At 38.2% G+C, this 23,857-nt stretch overlaps 1 protein-coding gene across 1 annotated transcript in view; it reads left to right on the plus strand.

Moving 5' to 3' along the window:
* Window positions 1-22,230, plus strand: part of PCLO (piccolo presynaptic cytomatrix protein) — a 445,966-nt gene extending 423,736 nt beyond the window's left edge. Inside the window, exons 28-30 of the mRNA XM_006155762.3 lie at window positions 16,952-17,086; window positions 17,485-17,630; window positions 21,033-22,230. Coding sequence (XP_006155824.1) covers window positions 16,952-17,086; window positions 17,485-17,630; window positions 21,033-21,173 — 422 coding nt within the window. The 3' untranslated portion in view covers window positions 21,174-22,230. The remainder of the gene's footprint in view (window positions 1-16,951; window positions 17,087-17,484; window positions 17,631-21,032) is intronic.
* Window positions 22,231-23,857: the final 1,627 nt, after the last annotated feature.

A 23,857-nucleotide genomic window follows, 5' to 3' on the forward strand; every position in this document is an offset into this window, starting at 1 on the left:
AAAGGGATGTGAATCCTGTAAACCATATGAAAACTGAACTCCGATATATTAGTTCACTTAAAAATTACATAATTTATTCAAAAGTATAGTACCTGTATTTTTGTTGATATTATTTTTTATAATGACCCATAAAAATATTAATTAATTAATTAATTAATTAATTAATACTGAGTATACCTGGAAGAACCAGTCTAGTGGGACAGACAAACATGTTCATGAACAATTGGGATGAGTTCTGACCGAGATGAATGTACATTGGATGTGTGTGTGTATATATATAATTTATTTTTTAGAGAGAGATTTTTTGCTATAGGGCATGTGTACTCACTAGAGAGACAGAGAGAGACAGAGTCAGAAAAGAAGAAATCACCCCCCTCCCCGGGGGGATATTTACACCACAATCCCTTCTTCATTCTCAAGGGATTTGGGGCATGCACAAACACATAGCCTGCAGGAGTTTCAAGCTGCTAGGTTGGAATTCAAACTGAAGTCATCCATATGGGAGTCCAGCGACATACACCATCTGCTGGTCCCAATGTACATTGAATATTGATGCACTGTGCTTCAGGTTAGATTAAGAGAGCTTGCCGGTAGAAATGCTTCTTAGATCATGTTTTGAAAAAAGAAAACAACAACAACAACAAAAACCAACCATATGTAGTCTATCTGGAGAAGGTCTTCTGGGAGTTACAATAATGGAAAGCCTCAAGTTCAAAGCTTTGGCAACATGAAAGAATACCTGATTTGGTGAACCTGTGCGCCCTTTTGCTAGATTGTGGCAAAGTTATTTGCTAGGGAGAATAGTTGGAGATGGAACTTGAAAGGTAGAAAAGCTCAGGTAATTTATGAAATAGATGTTGTTAGAAGGAAATCAGACTCCACTCTGGATGAGAATTGGAAGATATAGATGGATTTTAAGAAGGAAAATTACACAGATTTGATGTCGTGAAGGGTGGATTGTAGGGGATCATATCGCCAGTCAGAAGACACATTACAAAGTGATTCAACAGTCCAAGTAAGAAATAATTAGGTCTGGAATGCAGAAAGAACCAGAGGGTAGGAAACATGCAGACAGATAGCTCTAAGAACTATCTAGGAAGAAGACTGGGGATGCCTTTGTTCTGAAAATGATTTGGAATCAAAATACAAATTAAACAGCTTTGAGTTTTAGTATCATGGAAATGAAATGATGTAATAATGGTCATTGTGTAAGTGACCATTTTACTTGATGATTCATTAACTATGATTAAAAAAAAAGAAACAGAGAAAATGTTGACCATGCAGGGCAATGTAAACATTGATAAAGGGAACTATGAGAAAATTTAAAAAGTAAACTTATGCTTCACAGAATTTTAAAGAAACAAATTGTGCTTTAGAAGGCCGTATGTTAAGCACTTCAGAGTAAGCTTTAAAGATGAATTCAGAGTAAAATGCAGTTTGAATTAGGTAGGATGCTTGAATTTTTCTCTCTTTTTTTAGAGATTTTACTATAGGGCGCATGCACTCACCAGAGAAACAGAGAGAGATACAGAGACAGAAAGTGTGTGTATGCGTGCCCAGGATCCTGAGAGGAGAAGGGATTGTGGTGTGGCCATCCCCCTCCCCCCTCAGGGGGTGATTTCTCACTTTCTGTCTCTGTATCTCCCAGAAGGGATGGCCATACTGCAACCCCTTCTCCTCCATTCTCCTCTCAGGATTTTGGGCATGCACGCACACGCACCCAATGCTAAATTTAAAGCCCCTGGGTCCAGGACTCGAACTGCAGTAGGCCATGTAGGAGTCCAGCAATGTAACCATTACACCATCTGCTAGTCACAATTTTTCTCTCTTAGCTTTGTCTGTGCATATGGTGACGTTAATCTGTTGTCCCAAATACAGGAAGCATGATGAAGCAAATCCTTCCACACACTGATTCCTTTATCAGTGTGTGTGCAGAACTCTGAGTGAAGGAGGACTCTCACTGGTGAACAAATTCAGATGAGAGTTTGTTTGTTAATAAAAACTTCTGTGGTGTATCCTGAAGACAGATAGCTTTTTTTTTTCCCAAGTGCTTATTACTTTTGACAGTCTGATTGTTTTGAGTTCATTTCCTTTTAATCAATGATGAATTGCTTGGGTCAAAATGTAGGTCAAATTGTGTAATTTAGTTTGGTTTTAAGACTGCTAAGATATTTCTCAGCCAATTTACACTTTAAAAAAAAAAGAGCAGTAAGTTTATCTAAATAAAATTAATATGAGCTATTGCTCTTTGGTTTATGAGCATTTTAAAGCTCTGAATATGATCTATTTTCAAAATGTGGGGGTTTTTGTGATTAATTAGCAGCTTCAATTGATATTGTTTTCAGCTTTGCATTTGCTATTTTTTAAAGCTTATTATCTATTGAGAAAGAGATAGAGATAGAAATGCCTGATGTGCTCTGGCAGACCTGTAACACTGACCCAGAGCCGTTCGAAAGGGCTTCTCTCATGGCTCAACAGCGCCCCCACCACCTGCACCACTGTAACTGGTCTCTTTTACTATTTTAAACTCTCCTATATAGAGAGATATAATTAATCATTTTCTATTTCATTTATATTTTCTTTAATAAAGTGTTAATATATTTTAAGTGAAATGTTCTACTAAAAAGAATGTGGGACCAGCAGTTGGCGTAATGGCTATGTCGCTGGACTCCCATGTAGTCAACCGTAGTTCGAGTACCCAAGCAGTGGCTTAAACTCACGCCGGGTGCGTGTGCGTGTGGTGTGTGCCCAAGATCCCAAGAGGAGAATGGAGGAAAATGGATTGCAGCGTGGCCATAATCGCTGGGAGGTGATTTTTCACATTTCGTCTCTCTGTCTCTCTCTCTTTGGCGAGCACACGCACCCTATAGCAAAAACCTCTTAAAGAAAAAGAAAAAGAAAAAAGAATGAAACCAGTTGGAGGGGAATGATTTATTTTAAAATCTTCTTTCAAAATTTATATCTTTATTAATATTAATAAAGTTATATCTTTATGGAGAGACTAATTGTCCTGTTTGCCAAAATATTACCTACCTACAATTTAGCCTATGATGAATTATCGTAGTAGACATGATATAGAAATTTATAATTTTAGGATACTTAAAAATATGCAACCAGAACTAGCAGATGGTGCGGTGGTTAAGACATTGGACTACCGCATGGCTGACCACAGTTCGAGTCCCAGACCTAGGGTCTTGCTTTCTCTCTCTTTCTTACTCTCTCTCTTTGTCTCTTTCTGGTGAGCATGTGTGTCCTGTAGCAAATTATAAATTAATAACAATATTAAATAAGATTTAATGAATAATTCTTTAAAGCCAAAATATGCAGTCACTTAATTTATTAAAAATAATTCTTGTATGATTTAAACAAGAAAACTTAAAACTTAAAATATGCAAATTTAATGGCATGAAAAATAGACCAGATTTTAGTTTTGTTTTGTTTTTCTTTGGAGAGGTTTTCGCTATAGGGCACGTGCGCTTGCCAGACAGACAGAGAGAGACATAGAGACAGAAAGTGAGAAATCACCCCCCAGGTGGGATGGTCACGCCACAATCACTTCTCCTCCATTCTCCTCTCGAGATCTTGGGCACACACGCACACGCGCCTGGTGTGAGTTCTAAGCCACCGGGTCCAGGACGCGAACCACGGTCGACTACGTGGGAGTCCAGAAACATGGCCATTACACTAACCGCTGGTTCCTGACCAGATTTTAGTTTTGAAGTTGGTTGGTTTGTCTTATTGCAGAATAGAGGTGAATACTACAGCTGTTAACTGGTAAACTCCTCCTCCCCCTATATTTCATATCTCATTTGGCTGTATTATTCTTCTAAACACCGTCTCATTTCCACAGTTGGATAATGGCCAAATCTATGCAGATTTTATCTCTTAAGTATTTATTCACTCTTTTGCCTCTTTTCCATCCCAAGGACTACTCAAGTGTAAGTTTTCATCACATCTCACCAAAAGAAATGCTTCCTTTCCTTTTTGTTCTTTTAACTACATTTGAAGTACTTGAAGGTGAAGTATTATCACCTTTAAATCCATTTACACTCACTTTCTAATCTGACTTCGTCACTTTTAGCATAATTTAACTGCAAAGTAACTTTTGTCTGGACACACACAAGGAGACTTTAAAAAGTTCATAGAAAATGGAAATAGAGTACAAGGATAGGACTTTTGGTACAAAAAGATTGAAATTCATACTTTTTTATAACATGCATTTTTCTCACAAATTATTTGAATACATATATGTGCATGTATGTATGTGTGTGTATATATAGAGAATGTGTGTATATATATGTATACTTATATACTATATATGTATGTGTATTTATGTATATATACACACACACAATATAGATAGTGTTGGTGTGTGTGTGTGTGTGTGTATGAATCCTGAAGTGATATGCAGAGTCTAAGCACTCGTTTTTACTATATTGTATTATAAACCTGGTCCAAGACATCCTCCTGTCCTCTCTAGATAGTTGCAACACGTATCTGTTACTTATTTTCTTCTTCCACTCTTGCTCCCCTTAGGAATATTCTCAACAGAGTTCCCAGAGACATCCTTTTCAAACTTAAGTCAGGGGGCCAACAGATGGTGTAATGGTTACATCTCTGGACTCCCACATGGCCGACTACGGTTCAAGTCCCATACCCAGTGACTTGAAAAATCACACTGGGAGCATGTGCATACATGCCCAAGATCCCGGAACGAGATGGAAGAGAAGGAATTGCAGTGTGGCTATCCCTTCTGGGGGCCATGATTTCTCATTTTCTGTCTCTCTGAGAAGCGCACACATCCTATACGAAAAATCTCCCCTTCCCCCTAAAAAAAGGAAACCTAAGCCAGATTTATTCTTTGGCTCAAACCCTCCTAATAGTGTCCCACACCACTTTTAATAAAAGTCAGCGTTCTGTAAGACTCTCCATGACCCCTGACCTCATTGCCTACCGTTCTGTCTTGCTCACGTGGCTCTAGTCATCTTAACCGGTTCCTGTACGTGCTAGATTACATCTGCTTCTAAACATTTTGTCCAGTCAGGAAAATTCTCCCCCAGCTATCCACGAATTTCTGTTTTCGCGGGAAGATAGAAGGAATTTAATTGCATGTAATTATAGAAATGGCAGTTCCTTTATGAAACAAGATTTAAAATCATAATATAATAAAAATACATGATTTAATGTATATTTTTTAAAAGTTCAGGAGCATGAGCTTCATCTCACCTAAAATGGAGAATTTTTATAAATTAAGTTGGATAAATTTCAATTTTAAAACAACTTAATATGTCATTAGATTTATTTCTTTTCTTTTCTTTTTTAAGGAGGCTTTCACCTTAGGGAGCACATACTCTCTTTGGAGAGAGAGAGAGAGAAAAAAACATAGACACTGATAGGAAAAGTGAGAAATCATCCTGCAGGGGTCCATGCCGCATCCCTTCACTCCCTTCTCCTCTTGGGATCTTGGACATGCGGGCACAAGTGCCTGGCATGAGTTTCAAGTCACTGGGTCCAGGACTCTAACTGGGGTCGCCCATGTGGGAGTCCAGCGATGTAACCACTACACCATCTGCCGGCCCTGTATTTATTTCTTTTGGAAAGTACTGCTTATTGTTACTTTTTTTGAACATTTTGTGGTGTTTTGATTATTTAAAAATAATTTTCCTGTTTTATTTTCTTTCTCAGAAAATTTGCTCAGGTCAATCCACTATTGATGAAGTACTCTTACCTGATTTTTTTTTTTTTAGGACTATTTCATATGAGTTAAAATTACATCTCAATCCTTGCTTTTCCAAATAGTGTACACTCTACATACCTGAACCAATCTGAGTATTACATTTCATTCATTTCCTATCATTTCAAGCTTCTTTTTTATTTTCACATTTATTTTTATTTTATTTTTTTAATCAACAATTATCTTTTATTTTTTTTTTGGAGAGATTTTTCACTATAGGGCGCGTGCGCTCGCCAGACAGACAGAGACCTAGAGACAGAAAGCAAGAAATCACCCCCCAGGGGGGATGGTCACACCGCAGTCCCTTCTCCTCCATTCTCCTCTCGGGATCTTGGGCACGCACGCACATGCACCCGGCGTGAGTTTTAAGCCACCGGGTCCAGGACACGAACCGCGGTCGACTACGTGGGAGTCCAGCGACATAGCCATTACGCTAACTGCTGGTTCCCAACAATTATCTTTTAATGTATCTTCAAAATACCACATATAGATCTTAGAAATAACCTGGCATTTTGCTTCTATAGCTGGAGAACTGAGTTTATTCACCAACCTGTTGAAATGTTCACTTTTCAAACATATAGCTACCATCCCCAAATTGTCTGATATCCCTGTTTTTAACTATTGTGACTTTCTGAAATAAAATGGCTAAGTTTGAAATAAATTAAGTGTTACCTTCAGGGATCAACCCAACTTCTCTCTCTCTCTAGCTCCCTCTCTCTCTCTTTCCTTCTTTCTCTGCCTCTCTCTGGTGAGCACACAGGCCTTATAGCAAATTAAATAAAAGCAATAATAATGATAAATTTCAAGCTTCTTTAAAAATAGAGTAATAATAATCTGATTTACTACTTTTAGATGTAAAAGCTCCAAGCACTTTTGTACTAGATAATATCTACTATTGGGGAAATCTCAGACTTTTGCGCGTTTAAAAGAATTCTAATATTATTAGTAACTACACAGTGTCACTATGTAAACTAGCATAAGAGAATATAAGAGACTCTTTTGGGACTTGTAGATGGCGTAATGCTTATGTCATTGCACTCCCACATAGTCAACTATGGTCCAAGTCCTGAACTCACAGCTTAAAACTCATGCCGGGCACATGTGCATGTGGGTTCAAAATCCTGAGAAGAGAATGGAGGAGAAGAGACTGCATGGCCATCCTCCCTGGTGGGTGATTTCTCACTTTCTGTCTCTCTGGCTCGCCGACAGCACATGTACCTATAGAAAATATCTCTTAGAAAAAAAAAATAGACACTTTTATTTTACTATTTGTGCACTTGGGGACAAAGTAGCTATTTTTTATTAGAAAGGAGCACTGGGAGAGAGTCGTGGTTCAATTCCATCAGAAAGACTGGAATCTGATAGCGGGCAAATGTTCTTCTTTTGTTCTTGTAAGATAAGTTGCTAAATTCTCTACTTAATAATTTTGACTTTAACAGTAATTATCAGGACCAGCGGATGGTGTAATGGCTACGTCACTGGACTCCCATGTAGTTGACCACGGTTTGAGTCCCAGACCCGGTGGCTTAAACTCACACTGGGTGCATGTGCGTGCGTGCCCAAGATCCTGAAAGGAGAATGGAGGAGAATGGATTGCGGTGTGGCCATCCTCCCAGGGGGGTTCTCACTTTCAGTCTCTCGCTGTCTCTGTCTTTCTGGCTAGTGTATGCACACTATAGCAAAAACCTCTCAAAAAAAAAAAAGTGTCTTTTGTATTTATCAAGAACAGGGATAATCTTGAACGTCTGACTTACTAAGAAGCTTGAAGCTAGTACCACCCATGTATGGACCTAAGCAACCAAATTCCAGAAGGCTGCATCACAGTTTGTGAATGGTACCTTCTGGAGTTGTCAATGTGATGTTCCTGCCAAGGAGACGTACCATGGTCTATTACCTAGACTTTGAGTTGTAAACACTGTATAAGTCATAAACGTTTTGAGTCTTAAACAGTATATGGTGAGTAGTAATTTTTATTGTAAAAAGGAGGAATTCAAGGCCACCATAAGGCGTAATGGTTACATCACTGGACTCCCACATAGTCAGTTTTGAGTCCTAGACCTGACAATTTAAAACTCATGCCAGCAACTAGTAGTTAGCATAATGGCTATGTCGCTGGACTCCCATGTAGTTGACTGCGGTTCAAGTCCCGGACCCAGTGGTTTAAAACTCTTGCCAGGCGTGTGTGTGTATGTGCCCAGGATCCCGAGAGGAGAATGGAAGAGAAGGGATTGCGTCGTGGCCATCCCCCCTGGGGGGTGATTTCTCGCTTTCTGTCTCTGTCTCTCTCTGTCTGGTGAGCGCACGTGCCCTATGGCAAAAACCTCTCCCAAAAAAAAACTCATGCCAGGTGCATATGCACACATGCTCAAAATTCTAAGAGAGAATGGAAGAAAAGGGATTGCCATGTGGCCCTCCCCCCCCCCGGGGGGGGGGTGATTTCTTGCTTTCTGTCTCTCTGGTGAGTACACACACCCTAAGCAAAAATCTCCTTTAAAAGAAAAAAAAAGGGGGGTGGGGGGGAGAAACTGGGGCCAGCAGGTAGTATGGAGGTTAAGGAGGTCAGATCCTACATGGCTGACTTTATGGTTAAAGTCCCAGACCTGTCAGCTTGAAAAACACTCAGGGTGTGTGTGTGCATCATGCCCAAAATCCCAAGAGGAGAATGAAAGAGAAAGGATCGCTGGGTGGCCATCCCCGCTAAGGTGATTTCTTACTTTCTTTTTCTCTCTGGCGAGTGCATATGCCTGATAGCAAAACAAAACAAAACAAAACAAACAAAACACACGAAAGGAGTGACTGTCAAGAGTTATGTTAATAACTTACATACATTGACAGCTTAAAAAATGTTGAGCATAGATTAGTTCATTTAATCTTCCCAAAAACCTGTGTTATAAAACTCTTTTGTCCTTGACCCCTAGGGTTGTGTCTGAAGGCAGAAGTGATCCTGGATACTCAGCATGCATCTTGTGATGAGGAGACATAAAGAATGAAAACAAATCATAAAAATGACAGAGTAGAAATTTTTTTGAAAAAGACCCAGGTTCCGGGAACCAGCAGTTAGCATAATGGCTATGTCGCTGGACTCCCACGTAGTCGACCGCGGTTCGCGTCCCGGACCCGGTGGCTTAAAACTCACGCCGGGCGCGTGTGCGTGCGTCCCCAAGATCCTGAGAGGAGAATGGAGGAGAAGGGATTGCGGCGTGGCCATCCCCCCTGGGGGGTGATTTCTCGCTTTCTGTCTCTATGTCTCTCTCTGTCTGTCTGGCGAGCGCACGCGCCCTATAGTGAAAATCTCTCCAAAAAAAAAAAAAAAAAGACCCAGGTTCCTAAAGTCATTACTGAGGGTGGCAAACCTATGTTTCTGGCAAATTCAAAGATAACAGTAATTTTTAAAACACAAGAATTAACAGAAATGTGGCCAGAAGTCACTCTGGAAAGACGCCACATGCTGTCTGATTCTACATGACATTAAGAAAAAGCAATAAGAAGATCCGTGGCTGCCAGGCACTGGAGAGAAGGGGCAAGGACTAGGTGGTGCTCAGGGGGTTTGGAGGGCAGTAGAATACTCTTGGAACTACCATGGTGGATATGTACTATTATATGTTTGTGCGAACTCATGGATGAACAGAGTACAAAAGAAAAGCCGTTACTTCTCCTTGGTCTACTGAAGCACAAGCAGGGAGGCTGTGATGAAAATCCAGGGAGAGATGTAGCCATAGAAAACAGTGGGCCCGAGTAAACATTTGACTGCTGCCATCTATTTATCTTCATTCAGGAGGTATTTGCAGGTGCCTTCAGAATGCCTCTTCTGTAGTTATTGGTAGCTTCACCCTTACAGAGACCAGTTGTTTTTCCTCACAGACACTCCTAGTTTCCCTAACATTACACTATTACATGGTTTTAGTTTCTAATTTTATTACATAATGATGATAATGTTCCTCTGTATTCAGGGAGTGTAAGTAGACCCACCATTCCTCCTGGGTTGGTAATCTGCCTGCTTTTAGATCAAAAGTAAATGCAGCAGATGGTGTAGCAGTTAAGGGGCTAGACTCACATGGTCGATTGTAGTTCAAGTCCTAAATCCAGAGGCTTGAAAATCACACCAGATGCATGTGCATGGATCCCCAAAATGAAGAGAATGAAGAGAATGAAGGACAAGGGATTGTGGTGCGGCCACCCCCACTTGGGGGAGGATGATTTCTTACTTTAACCTCTCACTGTCTCTTTCTGTCTCTCTCCTGTGAGCATACATAGCCTATGGCAAAAAATAAAAACTTTAAAAAAAAAAAAAAAAAGCAAATGCAACTCTAAGGAGCTAGCCAAGGGTTTGTGAACTCAGGAAGCCAGCCTTGTCTTCCTAGGCTGGACTCTTCACTGAGAAAGGACTTTACTAACGTGCTGACTGATATCTAGTACCACAAGTCCTACCTCGCTGCTGGGCTTTGCTTTCCTGAGGCATTAGGAGTTATTATTATTATTATTAATTATTATTAAGAGGCTTTTGCCATAGAGGGAAGCTCTATGAAGATTCAGAGCTCACTGAAGATTCAGACAGACAGTGAGCTCACCCCCAGGGGGATGGTCACGCTGCGTCCCCTTCTCTTCCATTCTCCTCTCAGGATTTTGGGCACTCATGCTCGTGTGCCTGGCATGAGTTTTAAGCCACTGGGTTCAGGATTTGAACTGCAGTCGACTATGTGGGAGTCCGGCGATGTAACCATTATGCCATCTGCTGGTCTCAGGGAATTATTTTAAAATTCTAAACATTTTTTATGCAATGTCTGTTTAAGTTTTCAGTTTTTCTCCTCTAATAGTGAACGTTTTTGTTTGTTATTGTCTCCTTCAAGACAATAAAAGGCTTTCCATTAAAATGTTTTAAAAACAGGGCCAGTTCTTTTCAGCCACAGGAAAAAGAATACTAAGAAGTATGTATCAAAAGGGCAAAAACAAATTTAAAAAAACTTAAAATGCCAAAAAAAATTGAAAGAGGTCAATCAGAAAAATCTATTTTCCTCCTAAAATTATGTTCTTTTTTGCTTTCTCTCATAAAGAAAGGATTTCTTTATATAACAGAATACAGAGAGAATGTGCAAGCTCGCCCTACTTTCACGGAACTCTCAAATCTTATTAGGACAGCATGCCTGCCTTATTGTATAAAATATCTCCTTGAATCTGGGTTATTTCAAATAAAAGTCTTAATGAAAGCTTACAGAACTCTTCTCCCTTGGGAAAAAAAAAATGAATGAAAACAACAAAATGCTTTCTCCCTCAGCCCCACTCAGCCACTCAGGCCTAAGACATGAAAATGCTCCAGAATGTCACTAAATAACTTTAAATAATAGAGGTTCTGAGGTACACACACACTAAAAACTCACATGCAATCATCTACTTTGTGAAAATAATAAGTGTGTAAGTGTGTGTGTGTTTTCACACAATCCAAAATATCCCTCATCAGTGACCTCAGCTTAATTGAGCGGGGCAAACATGGGCTTTTTGACTTGATAAATCAGTTTCTTCAAATCTAGGTGGAAATAATATCTACCTTGAAGGTTTGATGGAAAGATTAGAGAAATTACACAATTCCATTCACTAAACACTGAACATAAACTAGATAGTTTATAGGGGCTAAGAAGACACGGATATAGTACTGCTTTGGTATTTTTTCCCCTTAGGTTTTTGACATAGGGCACATGCATTCATTGGAGAGACAACAGAGGGAAAGTGAGAAATCACCTTCCCAGGGCGAATGGCCAGGCCACAGTCTCTTCTTTTCCAGTCTTCTCAGAGGATTTTGGGCACACACACACATGCCCTGTGTGATTTTCAAGTCACCGGGTCCAGGATTCAAACCACAGTCTGCCATGTGGGTCCAGCATCTTCACCACACCACCTGCTGGCTTCCAAGGCACATTTCTTACACTTTATAAGCTGCAGACTAATACATAAACTCCCTTGAACACAGAGTTGTTTAATAAATTGAATGCCTCTTTATTACATTGTAACTCCTTACCTATAACAAATGAAGTAGACTCTACAAATTAATGCTTTGAAAGGAATGAGTAAGCAATCTCTATCATCTTTTCAGGGAAACCTCCCCACAAATCCCCTCACTATACCTATACACACAGAAGCTGATCCCCAAACCTCAAATCATAACCCCCAACACATGCATGCATTGGAGCACACGTATGAACCTGGCACAAATTTACCACCTCATGATAGATAGACTATGATGTCAATAACACTGAGCTATCTTGCTTTAACATCTAATATATTTGTGGGACTTTTTTCTACTTAGTCAACTTAAAATTTACAGCCTACTTTTTTTTTTTTTAAGATGTTTTGGCCTCAGGGCAAGTGCACTCACCAGGGAGAGAGAGAGAGTCAGAGGATAAATGAGAAATCATCCCTCCAGAGGGGATGGCCACTCCACAATCCCTTCTTTTCCATTCTCCTCTTGGGATCTTGGGTACCCAAGTACATGCCCCTGGCATGAGTTTCAAGCCACTGGGTCTGGGACTTGAACTATGTCGACCATGTGGGAATCCAGTGATGTAACAAGTTTGCCATCTCCTGGCCCTTACAGTCTCCCTTTTTTTAAATGAGTGTAGTAGTATTTCTTAATCCTATATCCTAAGAAAAAATAACAATGAAACAGAAGTTTACTTATGTTCCTTAAAATTACTTAATTCATTTTTATCATGAAGAGTGGTATGATATTCACTTAGTTATAGATGAGTATATACTAATAAGCAGGTATAAGATTTATTTTTGGATGAGGAACATTTTTGGGGGGATAGAGTATTTTATTGACACTCAAGATACATGCCTATATATATGTGTGTGTATATATATAGATAGATAGATAGATATGTGTATATATATATATATTGCTGTAGGACACTTACGCTTGCTGAAAACAGAGAGAGAGCGAGCACACACTCCTGGGGGGATGACCACACTTCAATCTCTTTTTCTTCATTCTCTTCTCAGGATTTTGGACATGCACATGCATGTACATGTACATACACATGCATCTGGCATGTTTTTCAAGCCACCAGATCCAGGACTTGAACTACTCAGTCAGTCATGTGGAATCTAGCTGCTTTAACTCCCATGCTATCTGCTGGCCTTAATCTCTATAGTTTTGACTGTTTGAAACAAAAGGAGATTCTAATTTTGTTCCTTGAATAGGTCATAAAGTATGGCTTTGCTCTATGACTCAATCTGAAAATATTTTTAATTGGCTAGCTAAATCTATTCATTTATTGATATGATAGACATGGTGAACCCAACTCTACATTTTGTTTTATAATTATTAATAATTATAATATTTATAATTATTATGTTTTTTTGCTTTATAATTTATAATTATTGCATATAGCACATTTTTTATTGTATTTCCCTGTTTGGTCTATTTTTTTTATTTCTTTTGGAATTAAGAACATTTCATATATTTTAATTTTTTTATATTTATAGCTTTTATTATAACCTTATTCCCTGCTCTCCTTGCTTAACAATTCACTATCAGGTTTGTCCATTTTTTGTTCTTCTCTTTCCTTTTCTTTTGTAATTGCTATAGGGCCTGTGAACTTGCCAGGGGAGGAACACTCCTCCTGCAAATGGGGTATGGTCATACTGCGATCTCTCTCCCTCTATTTCTCCATCCTGTTGGGATTTGGGGCATAACCGCACAGGCACCTGAAGTGTTTTTCAAGCTTCTGTTCCTAGGTTTCAAACCATGTTTGGCCACATGGGACTTGGCTTCCTTTAACCACACTAGCCCCTTGTTTGTCCATTTTTTGGGGGAAGGGGGAGATTTTTTTCCTAAAGGGTGCATGCACTCACCAGAAAGATAGAGACAGAAAGACAGAAAGCGAGAAATCACCCCCCCAGGGGGAATGGCCACACTACAGTCCCTTTTCCTCCATTCTCCTCTTGGGATCCTGGGCACGCACGCACACGCACCTGGCGTGAGTTTAAGCCACCAGGTCCAGGACTTGAACTGCGGTCGACTACATGGGAGTCCAGCGACATAGTCATGATGCCAACTGATAGTCCCATCCATTTTAAATAGTATTCTTTATCACTTACCTATTACCTATACGAAAATAAGCAATTTCACTCTACTATCTTCCTTTATTTCCCTTATTCATTATTTATTTTAAGTTTCATCCTTTACACTTTGTCAGAACAGTGACATTTCCTTCCTTGTCATCTTTTCATTTATGGCCTAATTTTGTTGTAGCCATAATTTTCCATTTTAATACATTAAACACTCACCATCAATCCTTTGGCTGAAGCTTCTCTACTTATCTCTTCAGCTTGGTGAAATGCAACCTCTCACATATTTCCGAGAGTAAATGTTTGTATAGTAGTCCACGAGTTCTACTATGCTTTACACTTAAGGGACCAAGCAGTAGGTGCAATGGCAGCACAAATAAGCCCATATGGGAAAGGTCCTAGATTAGCATCCTGAGATCTCCGTTAGCACCCCGGGCACCCATGATCTGGGTTGGCCAAGACCAGGGGTAGGTTACAGAGTAAGACTTTGTTAGAGATGCCTGTCTCCTGTCTTTCTGTCTCTCACTCATGGAAATTTGAAAAAAAAAAGGAGTTAGAGGGTAACACAGCAGTAAGACATGATTCTTTGCAAGGCAGATCCATACAGAAAGGTTGCTGGATTGAGGCAGGATCCCTCCCTGAGTACACAGGGCACAGGCATGCTTATGATCCAAAGTTGGCTGAAACTGAGGGAGGATTGTGGTGTCAAGACTCTGTTGAGGGTACTGTCCTCTCTCTCTCTCTCTCTCTCTCTCTCTCTCTTTCTCTAGTAGAAGGAATTTTTTTTAAAGGCACTACCACTTGTAAAGTTTCAGTACAATAGTATTGACAATTGTCTGAAAAGGATGGTAAGATACTCTTCCCTTTTCCAACTATACAACTGTGTGAGTCTGAACTTTTTTCTTATACTTCAAAGAAAACAACATGTTGCACTAGACATAGTATAGAAACAAGTAAGAAGATCCATCTGACCTCTATTAAGCTAAGCATTAAGGAAATTTGAAAAATATAAAACAGCACTCTACTTATTTTTAAGTTTTTTGTTTGTTTGTATGTTTTCAGAGAGTACATTTGCTCACAAGAGAGAGAGACAGAGAGAAAGAGAAAGAAAGAGCACTCCCCAGTGGAATGTGGTCATGCTTCAATAGCTTCTCCTCCATTCCTCCATCCTTTGTGGATTTGGGGCACACAAACACATGTACCCAGGACGGGCATTTTTCTCAGGTCACTGGGGTCGGGCTTTTAACTATGGTTGACCTTGTGGGATCCACCTTCCTTAACTGCTAGGCTATAGAGTTGACCTGAGCATTCTTTACTTTTTAGTTTGGGAAAATATTGTTACTTTTATTAAAACATTTATAGGGGCTGGCATGAATGCGTGGTGGTTGAGGCATGGTTGACCATAGCTCAAGTTCAGATCTGGCAGCTTGCTTCTCACTTTCCTTCCCTCTTGCTCTCTTTCTGTCTAGTCAAATTAATAATAATAATTTAAAAACTAAATAAATAATTCTTGAAAAGCATTATTTATGGATATTTTTTCATTTTCACTCAATTAATATTTTTAAATCCAATTTTACATTTTAATTAAAATTAGAAATTATATTTTTCTAATATTAATAGTTGTAATTCACATAAACAAAATTCCTTGAAGAGCCTTAATATGGAGTCATCAGACAAGTCATGATACATTTTTACATGGAAAAATACATCATGACTTTTCTGACAACCCAGTACTTTTAAGAATGTAGTGAAATCTTGAAACCAAAATGCTTGAGAACATATCATATATAGTTATGGTTAGAGACTGACCATGGATTCCTAAAGATAAAACCCATAATCTTTTTTTTTTTTTTTAAGAGGTTTTTTTCTATAGGGCATGTGTGCTCACCAGAAAGACAGAGACAGAGAGACAGAAAGTGAGAAATCACCCCCCAGGGCAGATGGCCATGCCACAATCCCTTCTCCTCCATTTGCCACTCAGGATCTTGGGCATGCATGCACACGGTGAGTTTAAGCCACCGGGTCTGGGACTTGAACTGTGGTCAACTACATTTAAGTCCAGCGACATAGCCATTACACCAACTGCTGGTCCTAAAGCCCAAATTCTTAACATGGCCTCAATTAACAGTATGCTACAAACACATGAGCCTTTGTTTACCGTGTAATGTTCACTTTTGTGAACACAGCGTTCCTTCTCTCTAGAATGTCCTTTTCCATCAGCTCAAGCAGCACTTCCCCCGACAAGTGCTCCTATGTTGAAGCCTCTCTTGAACCTATGCTCTTGCACTTCAGAACCTTTTCTCTCTTTCCAATTATATATTTATTGATACAAATATAAGATAAAAGATTTTCTTCCAAATAGATATAAAAAATGCATAGAAGTCATAAGCATGCACGTTTGGCTTGACATCACAACTATTCTACATAGCACAGTGCCAGCAGGTCATATGGTGGGAAATAAAATATTTGTTGGTGAATAGATCAAGAGATGATTACATAAACAGATAGAGAAATTGGTGAATTGTTAAAGGATTCGACCTCATGTGCATAGATTCCTCAATAATGTAGAGATCCAAGATAAACACTAGAATGAAATTTATTGAGTACAGATTGACTCACATATATTTTGCAGTATGAAATTTTGTTACTCCATGTTCTTGTTGGCTTTCTTTTACAAATGAAATGGGAAGTAGAAATCATATGATATTTTGTTGTGATATTTTTCTTGAGCAAGCCTGGTAATGAGTAATTGTTGACGACTTCTTGCATTTCATGACCTATTTTGTATAAATTATATTATTTTTATGTATGCCTTCATTCTTACAGTCTTACTTATTACCTCATTTGGCCTAAACATCTGCAATTGAATTTCAGTTATCTATTGTATTTCCTCCACACCTTCCTGGTTACCAGCTGTCATTATATGATACTTAACAAACTTGGTTGTGTCTGGTTAATTTATCAGTCTCTCCACAAAGCTGCTCATTCCTTACGAACTTGAACTGAATTTCATTTATCTGTATAGCAACAGAATGCAATAGGGTCTTTAAGACCTGAAAAACAGTCAAGAAACAAATGTATGAATGAACAGTTGAAATAAACTTTAATAAATGACATTATATATCCCTTACCTTTCTTATTAAATTCTTCCAGTTAAAACTCAGGTGATGGGGGAAATCAAGATTGCACTGAAGAAGGAAATGAAGACAGATGGTGAACAACTAATAGTTGAAATTCTTCAATGCAGAAATATCACCTACAAATTTAAGTCTCCTGATCATTTGCCAGGTATCTAATATAATAAACCTGGGAATTTATTAGCAGTAGGTTTTAAATATTCTGGAAAATATTGACTTAAATTTGGGCTGTATACCAAACATATCAGAAAATTTTGAAAGAAAGAACTGATTAAATTATCTTATATGGAACAAGTCTTTTTTTCCTAATTTTTATCTATTTTTTAACACATAAATTGGAATGATATAATTATTAGTTAACAGGAAAATAAATTTAATTGTTAAGAAAATTGGTATAGCTTAATCACTGTGTGTTGTCTGAAACAAATTGTACACAATCTACTGGCATTATACAAAAATGTAGGGGTAACTCTCAGCATAGAATTATAATTCTCCCAATAGAAAATTGTATGATGGATGGATATTTAATGGGTTGAACTCTAATTTCAGATTTATATGTGAAAATATATGTGATGAACATAGCTACCCAAAAAAAGGTGATTAAGAAAAAAACAAGAGTATGCAGACATGATAGAGAACCTTCTTTCAATGAAACTTTTAGATTCAGCCTAAGTCCTGCTGGACATTCTCTTCAGGTAACTCTATTTAAAACCTAATTTAAAAAAATATATAGATATTTGTATTGTATTTATTTTCCGTTCAATATTTATATACTGTTCACATGCTATATGATGTTTGAGAAGCAAGTTCATCGTTAGAGACATCACTCCGGGAGCCTTTTAGAATTTCTATAGCCATCTCACCCTTTCCAGATAGTTGCTAAGTCTTTATTTTTTTTCAGCTCAGTTTATTTTATATAGATTTCTTTTACTTCTGTGCTCACTACCACCAATCTATTTTAGCCCTGTCTTTGATTTTTAAATCATTTTGACAGTTTATCTGGCCAACTTGTCATACATTTCTTTCTCTAGTAATTCATTCCATTGCAGAGCAGCCAGTTCTTTTTTACAGAGAGATTTTTGTTATAGGGTGTGTGTGCTAGCTGGAGAGATAGGGAGAGACAGAGAGAGACAGAAAGTAAGATATCACTCCCCTCCCCAGATGGCTATGCTGCAATCCCTTCTCCACTAGTCTCCTCTCAGGATTTAGGGCACGCATGCACAAGCGCCTGGAATGAGTTTCAAGCCTCTGGGTCCAGGACTTAAACTGCTGTCAACTCCCCTTTGAAGTTCCCTTCATCTCTCTCCATCCATCACAGTACTCCATATCCTTCAGTATAAACTCAGTGTCTTCCCTGGTGACCTCAGGTATAATTCATCACACCTATCACAAAATGTTCTGTTTATCTTATGCTATTGATCCCTGTCCATCTTGTGCAATGATGTATTGGGTTGTCTGAAAAGTCACGATGTATTTTTTTTTCTGTTTATTATGCAAAATTGTGTCATGACTTTGTCTATAGCCCTTTATGTACCGACCTGTTCCTGCTTCTATCCCATCAGCCTCCTTAGAACAAGGCCTAATTTTCATGACTCTCTGTCCTACAGCCTACTAAAATGCTTTGTATATGATATGTCTTCAATAAATATAGAGATAAGGGATGAAAGAAGAAACAAAGGGAAGGAAGGAGGAGTTGAAAATATATGGAAAGAGACTATGGTACTGAAACTTAAAATAAAGCTTGGCAGTAGAGATAAATTAAAGAACTATTACAAAGCAAAAATGGTGAACCAGCAGTTAGCGTAATGGCTATGTCGCTGGATTCCCACGTAGTCGACCGCGGTTCGTGTCCCGGACCCGGTGGCTTAAAACTCACGCCGGGCACGTGTGCGTGCATGCCCAAGATCCCGGGAGGAGAATGGAGGAGAAGGGATTGTGGCGTGACCATCCCCCTGGGGGGTGATTTCTCGCTTTCTGTCTCTATGTCTCTTTCTGTCTGTCTGGCAAGCGCACGCGCCCTACAGTGAAAATCTCTCAAAAAAAAAAAAAAAGCAAAAATGCATTGAGAAGATTAACTGACATTGGAAAGAGAATAAAAAGATTAAAGAAAACTCTGAATTCTGTAAATTATGTCATCCAGAGATTAAGCAGTAAGAGAGGAGACCTGTGAAAGAAAAAGATCTGAGTTTGTCTAGGATGAATTTGAAAGGAAGACAGGGATTCAAGTGAAAATATTCAGAAAATATAATCATATCTGGAAATAGAGGTTTCAAAGTTGGACACACAAAAGTTTTATCCAGGTAATAAGTATCTGGGCCAGCAAATGATGTAGTGGTTATATCTCTGGACTCTCACATGGCTGACCACAATTCAAGTCCTGGACCCAGTGACTTGAAACAAGCCGGGCACATGCATGTGCGTGCCCAAGATCCTGGGAAGAGAATGGAGGAGAAGGGATTGCAGTTTGGCCTTCTTTCCTGGTGGGGATGGGGGTGAGTGACTTCTTACTTTCCTTCTCTCTGTTGTCTCCCCCCACCCCGCCATGAGCACAAGTGCCCTAGGGCAAAAACTCCTTAAAAAAAAAAAAGAAAAGAAAAGAAAAGAAAGAAAGAAAGAAAGGGGTGAGTATCTGAAGGCAATTCTGAAGAGAACGAGTGAGGGGAAGAAATGCCAAGGATTTTTAACTCCACCTAATGCTCTCTACCTTTCTTGCAGCTCATCTTTAAATGACAAAACAAGTCTATTTAATCTGAGATCCTGTGGGACAATATGAGCTCTACATTTGACTTAAAAAACAAACAAACAAACAAATACTTTGAGGGGGGCAAACAGTTGGCATGGGTGATTAAGGCACTAGATGCCACATGGCTGACTCTGTGGTTCAAGTCTTGGACCTAGTGGATTAAAAAACATGCTGGGCGGGACCAGCAGTTAGCATAATGGCTATGTCGCTGGACACCCATGTAGTCGACCACGCTCCAAGTCCCTGACCCGGTGGCTTAAACTCACACTGGGCGCCTGTGCATGCATGCCCAAGATCCCAAAAGGAAACTGGAGGAGAAGGGATTGCAGCATGGCCATCCCCCTTGGGGGGGGGGTGATTTCTTGCTTTCTATCTCTCTGTTTCTCTCTGTCTTTCTGGCAAGCACACACGCCCTATAGCAAAAAACATGCTGGGCATCTGTTAGCATGTGCCCAAAGTCTTGAGAAGAGAATGGAAAAAAAGGGATTGTGTGATCTTCCCCCTTGGGTGGGTGATTTCTCACTTTCCCTCTCTCTGTCTCTCTCCAGCAAGTGTATGGGCTATAAGAAAAAATTAAAAATAAACAAACACCAACAACAACAAAAAAACACTTTGGAAGTGCATACTGCAATAAAATCACCAGGAAATTAATACTAAATAAAATCAATAGTTTATGAACTCCTATTTATTTATTTAACATTCATATAACTTGGTATTTGAGTTAGTATTTCATGCTAGTAAAAAATGAATTTAGCAACATTATTCTATGAAACTTCCTATCAATTTAGTTATAAACATAGTTAGAATAAGCTGTTTATACATTTTTTCTTTTATTTATTTATTTATTTATTTATTTTATTTAAAGAGGTTTTTGTTATAGGGCGCATGTACTTGCCAGAAAGAGAAAGACAAAGAGACAGAAAGCAAGAAATCACCCCCTGGGGGGGATGGCCACTCTGCGATCCCTTCTCCTCCATTCTCCTCTCGGGATCTTGGGCACACACGCACACATGCCGGGCATGAGTTTAAGCCACTGGGTCCGGGACTCAAACTGAGGTCAGTTACATGGGAGTCCAGCAACATAGCCATTATACCAACTGCTGGTCCTAATATACATTTTTTTCTTATCTAGTATTTTAATATCCTTCAGAGTGTGTTTTTTCCTTTAAGGAACAATAAAAATATTGAGGTAAATCAATGTCTATTATGCAAATATTTAGAGGTTATCTTGGCTATCATTGTTTCGTGACATTTCACACCAACTGTCTCATGTCTGTGCTGATACTTTGATGATTAAGTGTTCTTAAAAGAATTGAAAATGTGTACTTACATATAACTTTGGCTATTTTTCTAGATTTTACTTTTCTCCAATGGAGGGAAGTTTATGAAAAAGACCTTGATTGGTGAAGCCTGTATCTGGCTTGACAAAGTGGACCTCAGGAAAAGAATAGTCAACTGGCATAAACTTTTGGTCAGTCCCACTCAAACGCATTGAAGAAACGTGTCTGCTCAGGGTATAGAAACTACTTTAAATAGTCTCACATCAAGTTTACATTTTGATCCTATTGTACTAAGCTATGTTTTCAGGAGCAAACATGATAGGAGAAATGACTCAAAAACATAACTTAATGCCTTTTAAATATATTATTGTAATATATTTAATAACAGAAAAAGACCCAAATGAAAGAGTCCATATGTTAAAGACAAAAAAAAAACTTAAAAAAAAAACTTAAAAAAAAAAAAAGCACTTAGAGACCTTGAATTTCTCTATGGTTATCAAGAGAAACAAAGAAAATTTGATTATTTAATGCCAAAATTTTGAGCAGAGTTGAGCTATAGCTAAAGACAAAAGCTCAAAGATTTCTGTAGTTTCCAATACAGCACAAAGGCAATCTTTTATGTAAAGAAATCTTGGTTGAAAGGAAAGAATTGGTTTAAGAAATTTGTTTTTAAAAGTAAAAAAAAAAAACTTTCTTCCTCATCTTATATTCTCCAACAACTTACTGTTTTGAGATTCTGGCATAAGATATATTTAACGATATGTGTCCAGGACTGAAAGGGAAGTGGCTGTTTTTGAAGGAAATAAAATGGAACAGGAGATGCAGAAATGATGGCTTTGGACTGAATCATACAGACTTTCTTACGTGAGTATGTCATCAGGATGTACAGCACCAGTTTTGGAATCTATGTGGTAAAAGCACATTTGTTTCAGCATAATTTGAAGTAATATAGAGCGAAGAAAATAATACAAGGTAGAAATGAAATTTTATTTATCTAGAATTAAAACCAGGGCTGGCTAACAAGAAAGAAAGTTGTTCCACAATATATTGATAACTTGGTTGAAAACAAAAACATCTCTCTAATTTTCCATTAAGTCTAGGAATTTTCAATGTAAGTAACTGAGGATCTAGAATAAAGTGGTATGTTTTAGGAAGCATGTAACTTGTTCTTTGTGGAATCACAAATAAATGTATTATTCTGCATATTTTCTTTCTCTTGAGTGATGTATTGGCAGAGAGAAATTTCCTTCACTGACAAAAAGAATTATATTAATCTTGTGACATTAATTTAATTGGTGTCATTTCCTGTTTTTCATATTGTTTTTCTCTTAACTCATTAACCAATTGTATAATGGAAACCCTGACACCAAATGCAAATTCTCTCTAGTGCTTTTTTTTGTTTGTTTTCTTTTTACTGACAATATCCCAGTGTTGAAGAAATATATGAAAAGTCAATATTTATTGAGATTAAAACATACTTGGGTACTATTTAAACAATATAATATAAAAGAGCGAATGTCTAAGTTATTAAAATGAAGAATCTGCTTCTACACTCAATCTTGGCCGAAAAGCCAAAAAGTAGTTGAAGCATCCTCTTGGCCATCAACCGACAACATTAATGAAGGAAGTAACACAGAGTTATAGCAAACAAGTCAGCTGAGATGAAAAGCCTGGCCTCTGGTCTTGATTCTGCCACTGACTTTGCACCTTGCAAATGTCACTTAAACCTACTTTCTCCCAGTCTTATCTGTAGTGTAAAAATAAGTATGTATATTCCTAGCCTTCCTAATGGGATGTTAGGATGATCAAATCAAGAGACCTGTGAAAGATGAAAGCACATTTTCAAATACATTTTTATATATACAAGTAAGTAATTATTATTTAGCTTTTTATTTCTCAAATTTTGTATGTGAAAACATCCTCCAAAACAATGGCATGCATTGGTATGGGGTAAAATTAAAAAAATAAAAATAAAAAACAAGAAACAAAACAGTAGATTAGCTCTAAAACTCAATTTTTAATTTTAAAATATAAACTTCCATTTAACCTGAAAAAATGTGAAGAATCAAATGAAAATGATTTGCAAATTTTATTATCTTAAATTAATTGAATTTTACCCCATCCCCTTAGCCTACCAAAAACAAATAAATTAAAATGCTTCTCATAGCATTTTGAACATAGAAGCTGCTGCTTTTTCAAGGGAGAGGTATCAGTGAAATTAGAGGAAACCATTTATCAAATTTTCTCATTTTTAGAGAAAAAATACTTCAAATATAGGAGGAATGTAAAATACTAACAGTAAGTGAATTTTTAATATATCCCAAGCATAAGTCTTTGTTATATTCATCAATTCATACAAATTTACTCTTCTCCAACCTAAGAAAAACAATCATCACTTTTCTTCTTATTTTTCATCCCCTCTCCTACGACAATGCAATGTCATTTACCAATTAATATTGCTCTAAATCAATCTAAATAGTGCTAGGATTTTATTTTTAGACGCTACTATTTCTGCTGATGGTTGTCATGGATATTTCCAGCAGAAACTAGCACTGGAGGAGGCCTAGAATCATCACTCATGAAACTAGCACTGGAGGAGGCCTAGAATCATCTGTCAAAATTGGGGAAGAAAAATATCCAGGAAAATCTCTTTCTGACATAAAAAGGCTAGGCTATTTGCCCTTAAAAGGAAGCCCTGGCTCATCTTCGGTCCTCTTCTGCAGCCACTCACAACCAGAGCTGTGCGTGAGAGGCAGCGTGACCAGTTAGCTTGCTTCATTCCAGTTGCAATTTATTTTAGAATACAAATGGAGGGGCCGCCAAAACAAAGATCAGCCTTTGGTAGCTATTGAATCTGCAGGAGTAGGAGTCTTTCGATTATAGGTGCCCATTCATTCTA

The sequence above is a fragment of the Tupaia chinensis genome, unplaced genomic scaffold, assembly GCF_000334495.1.
Source record: "Tupaia chinensis unplaced genomic scaffold, TupChi_1.0 Scaffold000466_1, whole genome shotgun sequence".
NCBI lineage: Eukaryota > Metazoa > Chordata > Mammalia > Scandentia > Tupaiidae > Tupaia > Tupaia belangeri.